General features: G+C 40.5%; 1 protein-coding gene across 1 annotated transcript in view; it reads right to left on the bottom strand.

The window, feature by feature from the left end:
• The window catches only part of LOC144752490 (uncharacterized), an 81623-nt gene extending 59448 nt beyond the window's left edge, over positions 1 to 22175 (bottom strand). The window contains exons 1-4 of the mRNA XM_078640403.1: positions 22055 to 22175; positions 11228 to 11381; positions 9966 to 10164; positions 2311 to 2419 (exon numbers count right to left, since the gene is read on the bottom strand). Coding sequence (XP_078496529.1) covers positions 2311 to 2419; positions 9966 to 10164; positions 11228 to 11381; positions 22055 to 22175 — 583 coding nt within the window. The remainder of the gene's footprint in view (positions 1 to 2310; positions 2420 to 9965; positions 10165 to 11227; positions 11382 to 22054) is intronic.
• Between the last annotated feature and the right edge of the window lie 866 nt (positions 22176 to 23041).

The raw sequence follows: 23041 nt of genomic DNA, 5'->3' as shown, positions 1-23041 counted from the left end.
GGAACTGCCCATCAAACATCAAGGATTTGATGCAATATATTCTATCACACTTATTTTGTATCTGCTGCTTAAAATAGTGGTATCCAAAATACGACTGGAAAACCAACTAAATAAAGAAAACCACTTACCTTGGCTCACCGCATTGCTGAAGACTGCGATGCGGTCGAACACAAGGTAAGAGTTTTTTTTAATTTATTTAGTTGTTTTTAACATTCCCATTTACCTGTGCAAGCAGCCATTGCTATAATTCTGCTTTCCTAGAAAGATGCTTAGCTTTATTCTGAAAAAAAATGAAATCGCATGTTTGTTGGTTTGAACATTAGAATGATGGTTTTAAACTATATTGTAACAACTTAGCTATTATACTTGTAAAGGGTACACAACTTGTAATACAACTACACCAGCCTGGGGAACATACACCATATTACACAAATCCTGCAATAATAAATGGTGGATGTTTCTGAATAGTCAGCTACCTACATCCTATTAATCCGATAAATGTTAAAAGTGTATTTGGTCCTTTGTTTGGAAGGTAATGCTAACAATGAGTTTTGCAAAAGTATGACTAAGGCACTCTATTGTGGAATCTGATCTAGAGCGACCACCGTACCCTAAGGTACTAATTACGGACACTATTTCGAATCGTGAACTTTTCACCTTCAAATTATTGAGTTCAGGTGTGTTATTCTAATTAGTTATATGAAAGTGAAACAAGACTACCACACCCAGAATGCATGAAGCTATCACACATAAGTCGAGAGCTAGAGGCAGTGTCCTTACTGTCCTGGAGCAGGGAGAGGTCACCTTTATCTGATCAGTGGTGGTGACCAATGAGCATTTCTCAGCTTATTTCCTGACACAGAGGGGTCGTTCAGCGTTGGCTTCTATCTCCCCTTCAAAAAGCAGGCAGCCGTGGTCCGTGCAGGTAACAGCGGTGAGGCGGTGGTTCCGGGTAAGGGGGGATTTCGAGGGACGATGCTGAGGGAAAATTAAATAAATAATTAATTTTCCCTCTGCATCTACCCTCGAAATCCCCCCTTACCCTGCCCACCCCCCACCACTGTTACCTACTGAACATAGGGCCCGATTCACAGAGCTAACTTAAGACAAAATCCTAAACTTACTACCATTTTGGTCATCACAGAAGGCACTTACTCATTTTGGTATTCACAGAAGTTAGGAGTCCTAACTTTAGGACTCCTAAACTGAGAAAAATCCTAACTTTAAGACTTTCGGTATTCACAGAAGGCATTTAGGAGTCCTTAAGTTAGGACTCCTAACTTCTGTGAATACCAAAATGAGTAAGTGCCTTCTGTGAAAACCAAAATGAGTAAGTGCCTTCTGTGAATCTGAGACACCAAAGAGAACTACAATATCAAATCTAATTTCTATTCTTGAAATGTAACCGGCTAACCTTGGGATTTGGATAAAGCCTATCTGTGTTTATTTGCATAACTGTGGGAAGTTTGTGGCCCTCCCTAATTAAAAAGTCCTGGCATCAAAGCATACTCTGCAAACACAAGGAGATCAGGCGGTTTGGGCTGGACTGTTCCCATGAGGCACAGGGTGAAGACTGATTTCTGAACTCGGGTGGCGAAGTTAGCTTAAGAACAATGATGGATTCAACCCAGATCTGTGACTGGGGGTGAGAGTCTGAAAAGTTTCAGCACTCTGTCCCAGCCGCGGCCGGTAGTAGGTGCAACTGCAGGGAGGTGTCGTGGGGAGGGGGAGGGGCAGGGTGGGGGTAGTAATGTATGGATTACGGACTTTAACAGGTAAGTAAACATATAAATAAATAAAATGAATTTTGTTGTGTGCACTACATCACTAAATGCGATGCAGTGCGCGCAACGAAATTTGTTTTATTTATTTATGTTTACTTACCTGTTAAAGTCCGTAATCCATACATTACTAACCCCCACCCTGCCCCTCCCCACGTCACCGCCCTACAGTTACACCTACTACCGGCCGCTGCGGCTCTGTCCATCATCTCCTTGTGTTTACTTTGTTCGCCCTAAATTGGCAGGGTATGCCCAGACGTGGGTCCCTTGCTCACTGGATTCAAGCTAGCTTGGCTGATGAGGGCTGTTAGCCCATAACCGGTCCCAGGATGCTTGTTCCTGGTCCAGGGAAGACATGGCTTGGCAGTTCGGGCTGGACTTTTCCCAGACTTGTGCCAGTGGCCTGCAAGAGAATGCATGCATCCATTCACCTTGTATGGCGAAGCCATCTTCAAACCGATTGGTAGATTGTCACATGAGCATCTGCAGAGGACGCCTTACAAAGTGGACACAGAACAGACTTCCTTACCCGTTTCACAGTCCCTCACCATCCTCTTCAGGGCGCGCTGCTTCTTCATCACATCCCCCTGAGCCCGGTTCAATTCCCTCTCCTCCTGTTTATGCTGCCACATAGCATTCTGCAGTAAAAAAAGTATACATGGCGTTTCTGTTGCATTTAATAATTAAAAACTACACGTGTTCACGTCACACGTTACTTGAAAAAGTTGTAAGACTAAAGGCTGCATTGGTATGTTCTAACCAGCAGGGGGAGCAAGTGAAAATACTATTTTGCAGTATAATTGCAAGAACCTGATACATGGGCTTTTGAGCACTTTACAGCCGCAGACTACGTTACACGTTTTTTTTTCTTGTGAAGCACGGGTAGGTTAACTGATTTGCCCAGAATCAAAGGATGTTGAAGGGAAACTGGGATTTAATTTCCACCCTGGTTCCTCCTAAAGGAGCAGCTCTAGCCGCTCGGCTCCATCTCCTCCCATAAAGTTACCATAATCAATATATTAGGAGGCAAATTCACAGTCTATCTAGACAAACGTTGGGAATATTTATGCAGCAAGGATAAAAGCATGTCATTTTGTTTGAAACTGGCTGCTGATGTAATTTTCAGAAGGATATCCAATACTTTTAACAAGAGTTTATGCAATTTGAATAAAAGTCACAAAGTAACCAAACACCAGCCAACCTGCTTTTTTGTCCTGCTCAATTTATCGACTGGATTTGGGACAATGTGTGCACAGTGTGGCATACTAGCAGATAGAATGCATAGGTTAGTTTTAGGTGGCGCGATTTTATAATTCCATTTCCATACTACGTGGACTGATTTCCACGGGTGCAAATTTCCACTGACTGTTGTGCCTCCTGACAAGTGCAAAAACAACAATTACAATGCAAACACATTCTCACTGACTAATTGCTAAATAATGGCTTCTAGGCTCTGAAATTTCAGTAATTCAGAAACTGTAATGTTAAAATGAATCATTTCGCCAAAGTAAGAGTCAGAGGAGGGGTATTTTGATAATCTGTAACAATTTAGTAAATGTTATATTAATTCCCCGCGAGCCAGTCTTCGCGAGTGATTATTTGTGTGTACATTCAAAGGGTCATCTAATTAAACGTTTTCCTTATTGCTCTGCTTTTTTTTTACCAGGAAACATATCACTGAATGTGCTGAATCATTTATGAACAATCTCCACAGCTGTTGATCTGGCTAAGCCACCTAGCTATTTCAGGTGTTTTGAAAATCTGGTCTGATCAGTCACACCAACAGAATTTTGTTTAGGAAGCTAACTTTTCTGTCATTTAAACGGGTAGGTGTGTATCCAACACATGTAAAAGGACAACCTCTAGATCTGACATTCTTAGGAACAAAAATATTTCTGCCTCCGATCTTGCTGTCAGAGCTGATCAGATCACCCACTCATTAGGTGTTTGATCACCTCCCCAAATCCTCAGATCTTAGACCTAAAACTACATTTACCCTTCTATTACATGCAGGTAATTCGAATGATCTGTTCCAAACAGCAGTAACTGAGGGCCCGATGTAGGTAAATCCCATTTACCGATTTTGAAATACCGAATTTTACCGATTCGGTATTTCAAAATCGGTAAATGGGATGTAGGTCCCAACATCTGGATTCGTTACCGAATCCTTAACAATTCTTTAATTACAGATTCGGTAAATACCGAATCGGTAATGCCCATTCATTCCTATGGGCTTTGAAGCCCATAGGAATGATTAGGCATTACCGATTCGGTATTTACCGAATCGGTAATTAAAGAATTCACAAGGGTGCAGGGGGTGTCACTTTGACACCCTCTAGCACCCCCAAAACGGGCATGTGTGCAATGTGGCACACAGACATGCCCTAAGGGCACGTCTGTCTGTCACATGGCACATGTGTACATGCACAGATGTGCATGTACACAGGAATCGTTTTTTTACCATGGATTTGTATTCCATGGTAAAATACCGATTCTGTAAGCCATGTGCTGATGGAACATAGCCTACCTACATTGCATTTTCGGTAATTTTACCGAATCGTTATCATTACCGAATCGGTAAATTTACCGATTCGGTAATGATAACGAATCGGTATAATTACCGAAAATGTGCCCCTACATCTCGATAGCCCTTTACCGATCGGAAACGGCCGAAAATCGGTATTTTCGGCCGATTCCGATCGGTAAAGGGCTACCTACATCGGGCCCTGAGTGCTGTAATGAAACTTTCTCCAAATCCACCAAAAAAGAATACAATATCCTCCAGAGAATATTAATGGCAACCAATGACGGTTCAACATCCTAATGGGACCCATTCACGGCCCCAACCTGTGGCACAGCTTTTTAAATTGCATTTGCATGCATGTTTTTCACTTGTCACTTAAGTTTTATATGTATCCTCTTCATTCAACTCTATTAGCTGTTTCTACATTCAACACATTTGTCATCCACAAGCAGGGATAAGCTATTTTCCATATTTCTTATGTTCCTGCGGGGCCATCCAAACCTCTCCCAAGAACACGCTCCAATGCCAAATCCATAAAAAGCAGTTTATTTAAGTCCCAATGCATTTCAGACCTCCAAGGGTCCTTCGTCAGAGGAAACTGAAAACAAACATGTAAACATGCATTGCTTGACCTGGCGCTAAACACAAAAAATCACACTTTCAAACATTTCGCTGTTATTTTTACAATAGTCACTGTTCAAATGGACCCATAATTCATTATTAATACATTATTTTTAATTCCAACTCCTCGAGTTACCATAATCCACCCTCTTACTCTGAATAATTGCCACAATGCTCTTACTACGTATGCTTCTGACATCGCTTATTGCCTTCACAAAACTTCCTGAATCATTGATTTTCTTACCCGCAGGTAACTTCGTCAATGTGTTGAATGTAGAAACAGCTAATAGAGTTGAATGAAGAGGATACATATAAAACTTAAGTGACAAGTGAAAAACATGCATGCTAATGCAATTTAAAAAGCTGTGCCACAGGTTGGGGCCGTGAATGGGTCCCATTAGGATGTTCTTCAGTTGATTGCGTGCCAGATGGGCTGAGCACGCCACTGGTGAAAGCACGCATTGTTGAATTTAAAAATGTGGTTGAAAATAGGATTACTTTCAAAACAAATGGTGTGCTACCCTTCACATTGTATATGTTAAGCAATGACGGTTACCATAATTTTAACTCGAGTTTTGAATTCTAACCACAAGCCTTGACAAAGCCCACAGCGCTAACTATGCAAGGGTAAAACATGTGTCCGATGGAACATCTCTATGCAAACATTTGGAAGGAAAATAAATGACCAACCTTGGAAGAAGTTGTCATGAATAAAACCACAGTACACAGCAGCTTGGAGCGTTATTTAATGACGCTCTCAAAGAAAGGAATCAAGGAAACCTTGAATTGAGAAGGTCTAACCAGGTAACCTATATCATACTTTGTTCATAATCACTTTTGCAACATATTGCCTTTGCATCTTGCTAAAAACATCTAAATATTTAGGTATTAACCTATTTTGCCCCAATGAAACTCGTGAGCTCGCCTTCCCTTTGGTTACAATTTTCTCTGGTGAAGTCTGTAATTTTGTTTGTGACAGTTAGAGAAAATGTGGCTTTTGGGATGGACCTAATTTCCTGTTCTAGAGGAAAAATGCTCTGAATAGTTATCATGCAATAGCATGTGACTGCTTGGAAATATGAATACCTTTCTTTTCATTGTAATCCTTTTTTGACAGTATATTATGCACTACATTCTAATATTCATTTAAATGTTTATGTAAAGACATCACATTCTAATGTTCATTTAACTATTTATATAAAGACACATTGCAAGGTTTGTTGGGTGTGCAACATCATGTTATTAAAGGCAGATGCGTAAATGAAATTGCTTTTGCCCTGCAGAGGGTAAATATCCATCTTACTTTTCTTGTAGAATCCCATATTGTAAGTAGAGAACTGGATTGTATCACTTTTTTCATTAGTTTTAATCATCTGAACTAGTTTACAGTTGATTATTTAAATGTATTAATAAAATATGCTAGCAAAAAATTCAGCGTTATTTTCTATTGAAATAAGAAAGTGTTCTCTGGTGATCTGTAACACTTTAACTTTACATGTCAAAGTGACTAATTAAGAGCCCTCTATGTTTAATGTTGGGCAGAGGCACAGTGTTTGATCTCAGCCACAAGACAGGATTTTACTTCAGCAGCAACCTAATCAGAAAACTTGAAATAATCCATTTATGCAGAGATTAATACCCCCGGCATAAATTTGGAGCCAGCACCAGAATCCGTATTTGAAAGAATGTAAATGTTGCCCACGTGTCAATAAAGAGTCAAACGTCTAAATGCACCAAGAGCTTTGGAAAACGTTTTTGAAGAAGAAGTCATGCAATTTCATATCTAATGTTCAGGTACAAAATGACTTTTGTGACAAAAATGACATTACCGCTAAAGGTAGCAAATCTGGATTGGAAGAAACTATTGAAGGACAAATATCGAAACCAACTAGTTTACTACAACTCCGAGGTTTCAAATCGAGAAATATTTGAAACCTAGTAGATTATTTGTTGCACATGGCAAACTATAGAAGTTTCATATTTCTGGAGGTGTTTTTTAATTAAAAACGTGCAAATAAAGCATTGTTGAGTAAAAGAAGGAGCTAAACTTTGGCAAGAACCCTTTCAGTCGAGAGAAGTATTTACCCAGGCCACAAAGAAGCTTCTTATACCAAGGTAAAAGGCACAATAAAACCGCAAAAAATGTGGCTGATGCTAGGGGAGATAGATATCTTAGAGTGACATTAAGGCCACACTGCTAAGGTTATCCAGTGCATTCCAGTGCAACTTGCTGACTGTGGATTGCAGATTTGGCACTAGGAATGCCAGTCAAGGTACAGAGTCTCAATGTTGGTTGAACAGTGGTAGGAACAGCAACTACTTCCTGGAGCATTCAACATTCCCAAGCTGAAAATGGGATGAGCATGTCAACTGTACATAGTGTCACTACCAACCCCCTGCTAACAACTAGCAGCTGTTGCATCCATCGGTGGGTTTCTGAACCAGAACTACATGCGCTGAGCACAGTCCTCTTTCTTATTCTCTCCAGATAGCTTTCACCTTTACATTCTCTGTCCTCCGTTTGCCACAGTCCAGATCATATTTGATTTGATTCTGACAGTGTACCAGTTCACGTTTCTGCTGCCAGGCCATCACTGCTTTGGACTTCATCTCCTAATACTCTACCAGAGCTCCAACATCTGGTAGTGGCAGTTTCTTTGCTGTGTGTCTGCCTGCAGACATCCTGCCGGACGATTGATAGACTTCATTTTTCAGCAACCCTTGTGGGTGGTGATGCATGCATCGTTTGGTAGTTAATCAATCAATAGTGTGTTATATGCATTGTGTTTGGGTCACAACCTATGTACATATCAGGACAGTTCCGGTCCCATTCACCCATAGATCAGGGATCACACCCATCACTCCTGCCATTAACTGGCATGCTGGCCGCAGTGGCTACACCGACCTCTTCAAGGAAAAACACAGCTGGCAGTGTCCACATATGTTTCTGTGGTCTCCCTGAATGCTCTATCCACTGTCTTGTCACTATATAGGTTGCATGACTTTCTCGGAATTCTCTTTAATATATTTTGCATTTGTCACCCGAGTTGGACGGGTATGCCAGACGTGGGTCCGGTGCTCTCCATGCCATTGGAGTCAAGCTATCCTGGCTGATGAGGGATGAAAGCCCAAAACCGGTCACAGGATGCTTGTTTCCAGTCCAGAGAGGACCTGGCCTGGCAGTTCGGGCTGGACTGTTCCCTTTGGGCGCAGGGTCAAGACTGATTTGCATATGGTTGGGTCCAAACTGGAATGGCATGGTGAGCAAAAAACGATGGATTTAGGCCCAGATCTCTGTACTGGGGTGAATGTTTTACATTGTTCTGCATTATGTCCATCAATTGTTCTTTTTGCATATATTTGTCGCCAACCAGTCTTTTCAAATGTGAGATCTTCGACCTACACATGGCACTTGCAACTGATCTGATTTTCGAGAGCATTTGAATTTATTGACAGTTTTGTGGGATAGCTAATTCATAATATGTTTTGATCAGGCCACCCAAACCTGTGTAATAAATGTGTGCCCCTCTCCTGCATTGTTGGGACCGTCATGAGTAGAAGCCCTCTGCATCTAAACTGCTGGGGAATTTGAGCTTGGGAGATTTTGTTCAGGTTATCACTGAAGCCGCTCACTCAACTGGCCACTTGCCCCCCTTTCTGGATGATCATGTTTCCATCTTATTGAAAATGGTGCTTCCCAACATGTTGTGTAAAGTTCAATCATTCTCCCAACAATGGGCATGTGAGAAATGAAAAAGGAAAAGAAATAACATTCCCCTTCACAATTTATCACCTTTATTCTTCGTGCTGTAGGGTGTATCTACAGTTCCATTGTAAAAGTGGATGTTTAGTTTGTAAATTAAAATTAAAATGAATTGGCCTGGTACACAGAGAATTTTTTCCTGATGTTTGGTGTCCATTGATCATTTCTCCTGCTCAGTTCTCCTGTGTGTTGCAGGGCCTGGACAGTAAAATATATATGTTAGAAATGCCTGCCCTAAAGAGTGCAGAGATGTGACGCACTGACCAGAAAGACAGTGGTAGATGGCTACAGATTAACAGTTTTGCAATAGTAAAAACATGCCACAGCGATGCCGCCTACCTAACAATCACCCCACTTCTAAATGAGACAGGAGAACTGCAGGTTTGGTTGAGCGGGTACTGAATCACAGTGGAGTTTTTGCCCTACCATAATGTAAATGCGACCCTTAAACTAACATATAAGTGAGGCCTATAGTCTTTTATCAGTGAGAATGCCAAAGAAACAAAGGGCCATATTATCAAGAAAGGGCGATACATTATCGCCGCTTTTATTGGCAGGAAACTGCCCCTAAAGCGGCGATAATGGGCTTGATAATATGCCCTTGTGAATTCCCATAGAAGCCCAGGTTCTGGTGTTAACCTGGGCTTCTATGGGAATTCACAAGGGCATATTATCAAGCCCATTATTGCTGATTTAGCGGCAATTTCCTGCCGATAAAAGCGGCGATAATGTATCGCCCTTTCTTGATAATATGGCCCAAAGGGATTTGAATTTGTATTATTGAGTGGAAAAGTAACAAGCAGTTAACTTTATTTGAATCCACATCCAAAAAAGTAATAAGGAAGCTATTATAACCAATGGACTCAAAAACATAATTTGAATGCACCCGAAATACTCAGAATATTGGGTTTTATTGCCTTAAATGATAAAAATCAACACGTATTTTGCTTTATTTGCATTTAGTCACTTGAAGCAATGAGATTGAACTGTTATAATCAGCAAAATAGTATTTCAAGTTATTAATATTTGAATATATATCTAAAAGTAATAATGAGGTTGACTTTTCAATATTACTAAACAATGTGCAGTCCTAATAAATGCGTGCAGTGCAACAGAAAGAGATAATCATTAAGTAATTGAAAAACAACAATGTATTAAATTGCACATGCGTTGTGTAAAAAATTAGAGGTTTGGAAGTGGGTTGTTCTGCAGCTGAGTAGATCCCAGCACGGAAGAAGTGAACTCAGAAACACTACTCTAGTACTGGCACGCTTACCTCGATGGCCTTTAATCTGTGTTCATGCTCCTCCAGGTCTCTGGCTTTCTTTACCGAGAGATCCACAACTGTCCTGTTTCGTGAACCACTTAGAAGTGACAGGCTTTTGGACCGAGGAGTTGCACTTTTTATTATGTAGCTATTGGTAAAGCGCTTTGAGTCCAGAAATCCATCAGGACCGACTTTTCGTTCTTGGTCCCTTTAAAGGAATTGAAAAAAAAGAGTTTGAAGATAACAAGACTTTGGTCTCCATTCACAAAGCCTTTTCAGCATGGTTTAAAACAAATACAGTAAAACCTTACACAACAATTAAAATAACAAAGCACTAAAGATGATGGAATAGAATGCAACACAATGAGGAGGAGGTATGTCAGTCCATTGAGGTAGAAGATAAATACATGATGAAAATAGGGAGCCTTAATCTCAAGGTAAGTGGAGAAGCATGTGTAATGACGATGAGGGGTCCTTCTTAGGATAAGAACTAAAGGGATGTAAACACATGACGGTGCCCTCTGACATTAATAGGATACAAAACTGCCTGATGAAGAGGCAAAACTCTTGCAGATGGAGAGTATTCAAAGGAGCATGATAAAGATGAGGTATCCTGCCCAGAGGAGTGATTAGAAACGTGCCAACTTATTAAGATGAGGAGCTTCCATTCTTTGTGGAGGATCATGACAAGCCACCACATTTTGAGGTACATTGGAGGGGGCATACTGGAGACGAAAATACAATATACTAGAGACTTCATAGAAGGAAGTAGAATAAAGAAGAAGAGCTTCTTGCACGGAGAGTTTACAACTAAGTGTGACAGAGGTGAGTAGCTGCAAACTCAAGGAGAGAGTAGAATAGTGTACAAACATAAATGAATAGCCTCATCCAACAAGATGATATGAAGGGACCTGAGAAGGATTAAGGCGATTAAGGGTCAAGATTAAGAAGAATACTGGGCTCTATTGGTGCAGGCTGGGAATATAGAACCCAAAATATCAACGGGTCACAATATGGTGACCACAAAATTGAGTAACAAAATATCAAAAGGTAAATTTGTATACCTAACTCTACATATACATACCTTGGGGCTATAGATCTCTTCAAAGTATGCAAATGTGGAGTTTAGAATAGTAAATACTTACCTACCTCTTTGATATTTTGTCTCTTGATAAAGTCGTCATGCTATTGTGCCCCCTTGATATTTAGGATTTGATATTTCTTACTACAATCATCTCAGTCTACCTTTAGTAGGTTTGCTACAAACTCACTGAAGGAACTGTACGTAGTCCTTGGCACTGCTCTGTGCACCGGCTGACACTGGATGCAGCATCAACTTGTATCGCTGGCTCAGCCCCAACTTCACATTAGTTTCTGCTTCCAGCTGAGCCATTTTTTCTGTTGTACTCAGAGCCAGTTGATGACCTGGAAGTAAAAAAATTAAAAGTACCATATAATTAACTCGATAAGCATGGCAAATGAAAATGTTCTCACGATTCCTGTCTGGCTCAGCTCATCAAGTTAGTTTTCAAATGGAAGGACTCCTTGCGACTATTTTTGAACTTCTTGAATTGGGGAACAGCACAATGATCAAATCCCAGAAAGTTAATTTAGCCTGACTCGTCCATGGAGAGAAATTAAATGAGAAGGCTTCTCCTGCCAGCAATCAGAGGTTCAGTCCACCCTGAAACAATGTGTGAAGTAATCACGCCCACTGTCTGGAATAGTCAAAGTATTGATCACATGCCACTATGTAAAGAGAAATTATTCTAAAACATGAATGTTGTTGAAATAGTTTCAATACTGCATTTACTGGTGGAGAATGTGGGGCAGAGTTAGCATAATCTGCGCAGTTTATTTTTTGATTCAACCAAATAACATTTTTATAAATTGGTGGAGTTTTCAGATTTAAACTGGCTCAGCTTTACTGATTATTGTTGTAAGCCAATAGGCGCTTGGCATATCAAAAAGAGGTTATCAGCAAACATAAGGAGTGACGATCACATGGAGCCTAATTTCGGGCGTTAATCACTCGTAGACTGAGGCAATCGAGTAAATTGGCCATATAAAGACTGGAGAGCGTCGAGACCACCACACATCTATACTTTAGGCAGCTCTTGGATTGAAATATTCAAGTACTGGCTCCATCTCTCCTAAAGTCCCTCTTCACACGGCTTTGCTGAAATTACTTTAATGTCATCAGAGGCCCTAACCGAGTCCCAACAATGCCAGTTTTTTCAACAGTTACTATCTGTTTACCTGATTGAAAGCTGTTGAATAATCTATTCAGCACCTGAATACCCCACTGGTGACAGGTAGCGCTCTACAAATCCACCTTATATTACATATGAAACCTCAGAACAACCGTTTACTGTCATGTAAAGCCTTGTGAACATTACAGACGATACAATCGAGAGTAATGAATTGCTGTAATCCATAGTGTCAAATTCTCTAAAATTAAAGGTGGGCATATACATGCATCAAACAAAAATCGGCTCGCAAAGGGGCAGATTCTCAGAATCTGCCCCTTTGCGACCGGTATTTTTGCATTTGGGATGCATCATCCCAAATGCAAAAATCGCAAATTGAGAAATCGCTAAATTCCGATTATTTGCATTTAAGGAATCTCAAATTGAGATTCCTTAAATGCAATGCATGAAAGTTTTAAAAATAGCGAATTCACTAATAGGGCACACAAATTACCATGAAGTACAACTTCATGGTAATTTGCAAAAACTTTGAAAAATGAACTAAAGTGCATTTTTCAAAGTTTCATGTTGCGCACACATATGCCCTAAGGGCATGTGTGTGCGCAACATATATGCACAGATCAATTTCAGGGGTGCAACAGGGTGTCTTTTGGACACCCCTGCACCCTTGATATCACAAACTCAATTTGCGATTCGCTAATTGCGATTCGCAAATTGAGATTGTCTTCCCATTCATCCCTATGGGCCTCTAGCCCCATAGGAATGAATGGGAAGGTATTCCTTAATTGCGACTTGCAATTTGCGAGTTGCAATTAAGGAATTCTAAGAAATCACAATTTTTTTAGTGATTTCTTGATGCATTCCATTTTTCTATTCCTTAACAGCGAATCGGTATTTTTCGCTATTAAGGAATCGCAAAATGGGTTGTTGATGCATCTGGGGGATAGTTTCCCACTCAACATCAAGAAGTGCAGTTGTTCGCAGGGGAGGACTTGGATCCTTCCTTATGTTGTAGGCACCAGACAACGACTCTAAAAGAACTCTAGAACAGAGCATGAATTGATTTATTGTATGTCAGAATATGAACAATAAAAACATCTTCCTACCAAAAATATTGATATTGAGGTAAATTTGTATAAGTAAGCATGCATTCACTATTCTTAATTTCACATCTATGAACGTTGACGATGTATATATATATATATATGTTTGTGTAGATATATAAATATATATATATACATTTCTATGTACATATGTAAATATACATATATATATATATATATATATATATATATATATATATATATATATATATATATATATATATATATATATATATATATATATATATATATATATATATATATATATATATATATATGAATGAAGGCACAGAAGGGTTCTACCGGGATCGTACCTCCCAAGTCAGGTGGCGTCCAAGTTCGGCGAACCACAAGCCGAAAATCCAATTAGAACCACAGGTTGCTTACAAAGCAATAAGGACGCACTCAGGAAATTGCAGCAAAGCGGGTTTATTTATCCAGCAACACGCTACGCGTTTCGACAACTGATTTGTCTTGATCACACGTGAAAACCCCCTGGTGGTGACAATGAGTTATACATTTCGATCATGTAAACATAGACAAGGGACATACCAGCAGTTCCACTACATTAATGTAGAAAAGCGACCGCCATTTTGAAATGGTAAAAAGTAACCATGGTATCTCCTACTCGGACAGTGCCTGAGAACAAGTACTTGATGCAGCACAAGTTACTGCAACCGCATACACAAATATTTGAACATTTAAACATGTGAGGACAAGTGCCTTTATAAACTTTAAAAATGTTCAAATGAAAAAATGCGAGTAAATATTACTGTATCTCGTAGTAGGATAGTACCTACAAAACAAATTCATATTACCATGCAAGATATTATCATGCAACATTGTAAGGAAGGATAAGGACTAGTGCCCTTCCAACTGAACCAGTTATTCCGTCATAGATGTGAATGTAAGTCAGATTCACTAGGTACATTGGTTAAGGCGGTCTGGAACAGTAATCAAAACATGGACTCGTCAATAGACATGTATAGCCATGTACCAGAAAAAGTCTTGTAAACAACACGAATATGTATACATCGGACAGCAGGGAGAGTGCGAAGAAATCAAAAAAAGTGAAAATTCTACTTTCATTCTTGTGGTAGTGTCATTCATCCAAAATTCCATATGATAGAGGACCGTGACAATAAATGTGACAGGATTGAACACAGGAATTCTCCATCATATCCTGAAAAAACACATAAAACATACAGTTAAAATCAAATAAAATCAATGTAAACCTGCAAAGGAAAACATGAATGATTATATCTTTTTTAACTTATTCATTCTGCACAGCTTGTTGTGATGCTAACATTGATACTGTTCATAGAACTAAGGGATCCCAGGAAATGGGGGGGGGGGGTGTGGTTCCCCTCCCCCAACCACATCCATATCCCAACCATATCAGGATATGATGGAGAATTCCTGTGTTCAATCCTGTCACATTTATTGTCACGCTCCTCTATCATATGGAATTTTGGATGAATGACACTACCACAAGAATGAAAGTAGAATTTTCACTTTTTTTGATTTCTTCTCACTCTCCCTGCTGTCCGATGTATACATATTCGTGTTGTTTACAAGACTTTTTCTGGTACATGGCTATACATGTCTATTGACGAGTCCATGTTTTGATTACTGTTCCAGACCGCCTTAACCAATGTACCTAGTGAATCTGACTTACATTCACATCTATGACGGAATAACTGGTTCAGTTGGAAGGGCACTAGTCCTTATCCTTCCTTACAATGTTGCATGATAATATCTTGCATGGTAATATGAATTTGTTTTGTAGGTACTATCCTACTACGAGATACAGTAATATTTACTCGCATTTTTTCATTTGAACATTTTTAAAGTTTATAAAGGCACTTGTCCTCACATGTTTAAATGTTCAAATATTTGTGTATGCGGTTGCAGTAACTTGTGCTGCATCAAGTACTTGTTCTCAGGCACTGTCCGAGTAGGAGATACCATGGTTACTTTTTACCATTTCAAAATGGCGGTCGCTTTTCTACATTAATGTAGTGGAACTGCTGGTATGTCCCTTGTCTATGTTTACATGATCGAAATGTATAACTCATTGTCACCACCAGGGGGTTTTCACGTGTGATCAAGACAAATCAGTTGTCGAAACGCGTAGCGTGTTGCTGGATAAATAAACCCGCTTTGCTGCAATTTCCTGAGTGCGTCCTTATTGCTTTGTAAGCAACCTGTGGTTCCAATATATATATATATATATATATTTCAAACACACAGAGTTTCCCATTTAGGAGAGCCACATCAGCAGGTAGGTTCAATTCTGTTTTATTCAAGAAGCTGCAGCACGCTGTGTTGCACCATACTACTTCAAGACAACAACCTCGCTGCCAAATGTGCCGTCAGTCGGGTGACTGCAGCACTTACCACAGACTGTATGGCAGGGCTTCTCCCACGACCAGGACCGGACCGGCAGCGAGGTTGTTGTCTTGAAGTAGTATGGTGCAACACAGCGTGCTATGAACTCTCTCCAGACCCACTGTGAATTTATTTTTTGTCTCAATTGTTACAGCATGCCAGCAACTCACTGGAGCAATACCAACAGCACTACAAGGACCATCGGGCTCAGCGAGAGCCGACGCCCACTGGGGCAGGTGGTAGGAATACAAATGAGTGCTGACGCTGCACGCTGGTAATGGACTTTGTGCCTCTGAAGAAATGCTTTGATAGCATGAAACGCGTCAGGCCGCTATGAACTATGGCGTTTGTTCACCCGCTCTGCTGCAGCTTCTTGAATAAAACAGAATTGAACCTACCTGCTGATGTGGCTCTCCTAAATGGGAAACTCTGTGTGTTTGATATATATATATATATATATATATATATATATATTCACTGAAAAAACTATAGGTTATAGACCATATATAGTTAGGAATTTGCATTTACAAAACCTTGAAAATTCACTGAAAAAACCATAGGTTAGAGACCATATATAGTTAGCTGGACATTTTATTGACATAAAAGCAATGAAATTCCATATATAGTTAGTTGCACTAACTATATATCGCGCACCCGCAATCCACTGCTGATGATGTCACATATTACATCATTCATGACATGGTCAGTGACATCACTGATGACATCACTGATGACATCTCAAATGACATCACTGATGACATCACTGATGACATCTCAAATGACATCACTGATGACATCATCTAGTGTCTGTGTGTTTTTGTAAAGTTTAAATATGTTTTACATATTGAAGAATGAGTGGATGTATGGAAGACTGAGTGTGTGTGTGGCTGGCTGGGAGGTGTGTGACTCTGTGCATATCAATGTGTACTTGTATCAGTGATTGTATAAGAGAGTAAGTATGTGTTAGTATATGTGTGAAAAGTATGGTGTTCTGTGTTTAACTGTATAGATGAGGAAATCGAAGTGTGATTGATTCTTCACAGGACTGACTAGGTGTATGAGTGCATATGATAGTGTTGTAATAATGAGTGACTGTATGCATGAGTGATTGTATGGGTGAATGAGTGAATGTGTGTGTAGACGTAGGAATCAGTGAGTGCGTATGTAGTAACTGGTATTGGTGTGTCATGATGTCATCAGTGATGTCATTTGAGATGTCATCAGTGATGTCATTTGAGATGTCATCAGTGATGTCATCAGTGATGTCACTGAAGTATGGTGTTCTGTGTTTAACTGTATAGATGAGGAAATGGAAGTGTGATTGATTCTTTACAGGACTGACTAGGTGTGTGAGTAACTCCATGGATGAGTGGCAGTGTGTGAGTGTCTGCATAGGTGTATGAGTGCATATGATAGTGTTGTAATAATGAGTGACTGTATGTATGAGTGATTGTATGGGTGAATGAGTGAATGTGTGTGTAGACGTAGGAATCAGTGAGTGCGTATGTAGTAACTGGTATTGGTGTGTCATGATGTCATCAGTGATGTCATTTGAGATGTCATCAGTGATGTCATCAGTGATGTCATTTGAGATGTCATCAGTGATGTCACTGACCATGTCATGAATGATGTAATATGTGGATTGCGGGTGCGAGATATATAGTTAGTGCAACTAACTATATATGGAATTTCATTGCTTTTATGTCAATAAAATGTCCAGCTAACTATATATGGTCTCTAACCTATGGTTTTTTCAGTGAATTTTCAAGGTTTTGTAAATGCAAATTCCTAACTATATATGGTCTATAACCTATGGTTTTTTCAGTGAATTTCATTGGTTTTTTAAAAGCTAATATCTATAGCTGTAAAATATATTCTTTATTACGTGACGTATCACGTAGCCACGTGAGACGCCTCATGACGCGTCGCATAACCATGACGTATCGGCTCTGCAGCGCAAACAAAACCCGTAACGTAAGCGTGCCGGAGCACGCTTACAGATATATATATTTTTTTTAACCTTAATTACACAAAATCCACACGTGCACATATCTTGAGGCCTTGCAAAGGCACATCAAACAAACAGTCCCTACAATTTTGCCAAGTTTGCTGGAAATCTATTCCCTTAATTTCTTTTTACTGTTTCTCTTGGTTTTCCCCTTGTTACGCTTACCGGGACGCTACCCGGTACGCGAACCGGACGCTCCAAAAACACAAGATGGCGGACTCCCGTTACGCTGCCGGTTAGCTGCCCGGTTCGCGTACCGGGAAGCGCCTCTACCGCGAAAAATCGCGGGGGACTTTACTATCCCCCTCATCAATCCTAGGGGGTCAGGAGGGGTTTACCTTGCCCCCTTTCCTTCATTTCCCCCTTCTTTTTTCACCACATCTTGTCTCTCGAACCTACCGAGAGACAAGATGGCGGCCGCTCCGGACTGTTTACAATGTTGACAGCTACGCTGCCGGTTAGCTGCCCGGTTAGCTGCCCGGTGAGCTGCCCGGTGAGCTGCCCGGTTCGCGTACCGGGACGCGCCTCTACGGCGTAAAATCGCAAAAAAATTTTTTTTTTATTTTTTGCCCCGCGGGGCACTTTAATATCCCCTTCATCAATCCTAAGGGGTCAGGAGTGGTCTACCTTGCCCCCTTTCCTTCATTTCCCCCTTCGTTTTTCACCACATCTTGTCTCTCGATCGTACCGAGAGACAAGATGGCGGCCGCTCCGGACTGTTTAGAATGTTGACAGACACCGGAGAGCCAATCAGCTTCGCTTCGCGAAGTTCCGTTACGCGTCAGGTACGCAAACCGGGGCGCTAACCGGAGCGCTGTCACAGATATATATATTTTTTTAAACGTTAATTTCTCAAAATCCACTGGAGCACATATATTGAGACATAGCAAAGGCACGTCGGGCAAACCATATCTACAATTTTGCCAAGTTTCATGTAAATCTATTCAGCCGTTCGAGCTAAAAGTGAGTCCAACCGCCCTATGGAAAAATGAATGGGAAAAACGCGTTTTGGGACCCCCTTTTTTCTCGGCCCCCCCTTGACGAAACCCCCCCAAATTTTCAGGGGCTGCTCAGAAACAAAATGTGCCATTTTCCTGAAAATTTCAGCCAATTCCGTCCACAAACGCCAAAGTTATTAGACATAGAATTTTCAGAAATCCCATAGAGAAAAAATCCTAATTATATATACCCACTGGCTATCGCCAGTAGGTAATATACATATATAAACATATATAATCTGCATATCTATATAAATATAAATGCATGCACACATATACATATATGCATACATATGCATGTTATTTACATGAAAGTTTTAAAAACACTAATAAAAGCAAAGCTAAAAAGCCACCTCATTACAAACAGAATGGCTTTAACTTAAACGAGGGCGAGATCTATTGCATTTTCAATGCTTGTTTACTTTGGTTCTATCAAGAAGGCATTCAGATGTGTCACACATTTGCCATAAATTCTGAATGTTAGCACTCTAGTTGCTCATTAGATCACTGTAGTAAAGCTAGTGCTCACCAGGGAAGTCTGCTGCTAATCATGGTTTGCAGCCATTTTCCCGCATTTTTTATCCCGCAGACTTTCAGTCCGCATACCATTATCCCGCAAGGTCATTGACCTCGCATACCATTATCCCGCATTTTTTCAAAACGCATGTGCAATTATCGCGCATGCCTTTACAAAGAATTACGTTTTAAAGGCATGTATGGTAAATGCATTTGCGTTGTGAAAACCACGATGACGAGAGAGGTAAGTGGGTTTGTGTTAATTTTTTCGTGGGTTAGTGATTGTGTAGTGTAGTGTAGTGTTGTGTAGTGTAGTGTTGTGTTAGTGTAGTGTAGAGTTGTGGTGGTTGTTTAGTGTAGGGTCATGCTAGGGCTAGTGTTTTAGGGTTTAGGGTAGTGTTGTAGTGTTTGCGTAGTGTAGGGTCATGCTGGGGGTAGTGTTTTAGGGTTTAGGATAGTGTTGTAGTGTTTGCGTAGTGTAGGGTCATGCTGGGGGTAGTGTTTTAGGGTTTTGGGTAGTGTTGTAGTGTTTGCGTAGTGTAGGGTCATGCTGGGGGTAGTGTTTTAGGGTTTTGGGTAGTGTTGTAGTGTTTGCGTAGTGTAGGGTCATGCTGGGGTGTAGTGTTTTAGGGTTTTGGGTAGTGTTGTAGTGTTTGCGTAGTGTAGGGTCATGCTGGGGGTAGTGTTTTAGGGTTTTGGGTAGTGTTGTAGTGTTTGCGTAGTGTAGGGTCATGCTGGGGGTAGTGTTTTAGGGTTTTGGGTAGTGTTGTAGTGTTTGCGTAGTGTAGGGTCATGCTGGGGGGTAGTGTTTTAGGGTTTTGGGTAGTGTTGTAGTGTTTGCGTAGTGTAGGGTCATGCTGGGGGTAGTGTTTTAGGGTTTAGGGTAGTGTTGTAGTGTTTGCGTAGTGTAGGGTCATGCTGGGGGTAGTGTTTTAGGGTTTAGGGTAGTGTTGTAGTGTTTGCGTAGTGTAGGGTCATGCTGGGGGTAGTGTTTTAGGGTTTAGGGTAGTGTTGTAGTGTTTGCGTAGTGTAGGGTCATGCTGGGGGTAGTGTTTTAGGGTTTAGGGTAGTGTTGTAGTGTTTGCGTAGTGTAGGGTCATGCTGGGGTGTAGTGTTTTAGGGTTTTGGGTAGTGTTGTAGTGTTTGCGTAGTGTCGGGTCATGCTGGGGGTAGTGTTTTAGGGTTTAGGGTAGTGTTGTAGTGTTTGCGTAGTGTAGGGTAATGCTGGGGGTAGTGTTTTAGGGTTTAGGGTTGTGTTTAGGGTTGTGTTGTAGTGTTTGCGTAGTGTAGGGTCATGCTGGGGGTAGTGTTTTAGGGTTTAGGGTTGTGTTGTAGTGTTTGTGTAGTGTAGGGTCATGCTGGGGGTAGTGTTTTAGGGTTTAGGGTAGTGTTGTAGTGTTTGCGTAGTGTAGGGTCATGCTGGGGTGTAGTGTTTTAGGGTTTTGGGTAGTGTTGTAGTGTTTGCGTAGTGTAGGGTCATGCTGGGGGTAGTGTTTTAGGGTTTAGGGTAGTGTTGTAGTGTTTGTGTAGTGTAGGGTCATGCTGGGGGTAGTGTTTTAGGGTTTAGGGTAGTGTTGTACTGTTTGTGTAGTGTCATGCTGGGGGTAGTATTTTAGGGTTTAGGGTAGTTTAGTTGTTTAGTGTATGCTAAAGGCATATTCGTTCTAAAAGTTTTCGTTATTTTAATTTGCGGCCTAATAGTACATGCGGGATTTTTTTTGCGGACTGATGGTATGCGGGATTTCGTCATATATTCGCTAATCATACTTTCTATGGCAAAATGAACCCCCTCATTTTGTTCCTTTTTAAATTAAATGTTTTAAGAGTTACCACTTTATTCCAATCAAGATGGCTTCAGGTGTGCCATACCTTTGTAATAAGTAGGACTGTTAGCACTCTAGTTGTTCTTTAGAACACTCTGGGACATTCTGTCATTGGGCTATAGTTGGGCTACATCTGGCTGATATTTGGGCTACATTTGTTTTTTTTGTCTCTGGTGGCCATCTTTGGGCTACATTGGGCTACATTGGGCTACATTGGGCTACATTTGGGCTCCAACATATATATAGCCCAATGTAGCCCAATATATATTTTTCAAAGTTAATTTTCGTAAAAACCACTGGAGCCTATATCTTGAGACATAGCAAAGGCACATCGGGCTACCAGTCCCTACAATTTTGCCAAGTTTGGTGTAAATCCATTCAGCCGTTCAGGCTAAAAGTGAGGCCAACCGCCCTATGGAAAATTGCATGGGAAAAACACGTTTTGGGACCCCCTTTTTTCTCGGCCCCCCCTTGACAAAACCCCCCCAAATTTTCAGGAGCTGCTCAGAAACAAAATGTTCCATTTTCCTGAAAATTTCAGCCAATTCTGTCCTCAAACGCCAAAGTTATTCGACATAGAATTTTCAAAAATCCCATAGGAAAAAAATCCTAACTATATATACCTACTGGCTATCGCCAGTAGGTAATATATATATACATATATATATATATATATATATATATATATATATATATATATTCACTGAAAAAAACATAGGTTTCAGGGATGTTATAGTTAGCTGGACATTTCACTCTAACAAAACCATAGAAATTCCACTGTTATAGTTAGTTCAACTAACTATAACTTGCGCACCAGCAATGCACTGCTCATGACGTCACATATTACATCATTCATGACATGGTCAGTGACATCACTGATGACATCTCAAATGAGTGCTTTCAGATACTTCTTTGGCCTCTCCCAATGCGTTTCGGGGGACTAGCAGATGCACGAGGGGGCGGTCCCTTGATCAGCTGTTATAGCGCCCTCCCATGGGGTCATATCACTCAGTTTTCTGGGACTCGTAGTCCTCTTGATCAAATATTACCCTGAATGGGTTCTGCATTACAAGCAATAGTTTTGAACCCTCCATAGGGCCTCCGATCACATTGCCATTTGCAGATGGGAGGGCGATATAACAGCTGATCAACAGACTGCCACTCGTGCATCTGCTCGCAAGCTGCCGTCCCGTGAGCAAGGAGCTAGTGCTCCGAAACGCGTTGGGAGAGGCCAAAGAAGTATCTGAGAGCACTGCTGTTTCTGCCTAACTAAAGAACACTGCTTGGAAGCTGTGCTGCTTGCCTTTGTGTGCGTCTTCGAGTGTGGGGCAAACTTTGGACGAATATATATATATTTATATATATACATGCATATCACAAGACACGCATCCAAACGTAGAAAATGCAAGCGTCCACAGATACAATGAACTCCGGTATCTTGCTGGTGCTTAGATATACAGTTTTATTGAATGCTCGTGCTGCCCATGACGCGTTTCGGCCACGACCTGTGGCCTTGACCACATGATCACGCTGCGTCTTTGGAAACCTTATAAAGGAAATCAGTTCACCCCACATGATTGGTGACATCATCATGATAATTATGGACATACTTCGAAATCAACAAAATCGGGAAAACAACATCTTTCTTCCATTAATGTAAATTTGATCCAGCGTACCTAGTCAATAAAGTTAAATTGAATAACATTATTATCGCTGTGTGACATTATGTAGATAGAATAAATGAAATGGTAAAGCACAAAGATAATTTAAACTAAGTGCACGTGTATAGCTAGTACAATGCTGAATGGAAATAAGAGTGTACAAAAAAATTGCCTACTTCACCTTACTTGACACCTCCCAATTGAGGAAAACAAACCAGTATTACTATATGGTCTGTTTGGTATATTTCCTTAATACCTTTTTGCTTTTTATTTCATTATATTCAGAAAAGTTTAGGTACAAAAAAGACACTTAAATACATTCAACAAATCCAACATAAATTTTCAAAGCAAATTACATTCCACATTGCATATATA

Source organism: Lissotriton helveticus, chromosome 5_1 (genome assembly GCF_964261635.1).
Source record: "Lissotriton helveticus chromosome 5_1, aLisHel1.1, whole genome shotgun sequence".
Classification (NCBI taxonomy): domain Eukaryota; kingdom Metazoa; phylum Chordata; class Amphibia; order Caudata; family Salamandridae; genus Lissotriton; species Lissotriton helveticus.
Note: the sequence above shows the minus strand (reverse complement) of the source record. Positions and strands in the feature narration are given on the sequence as shown.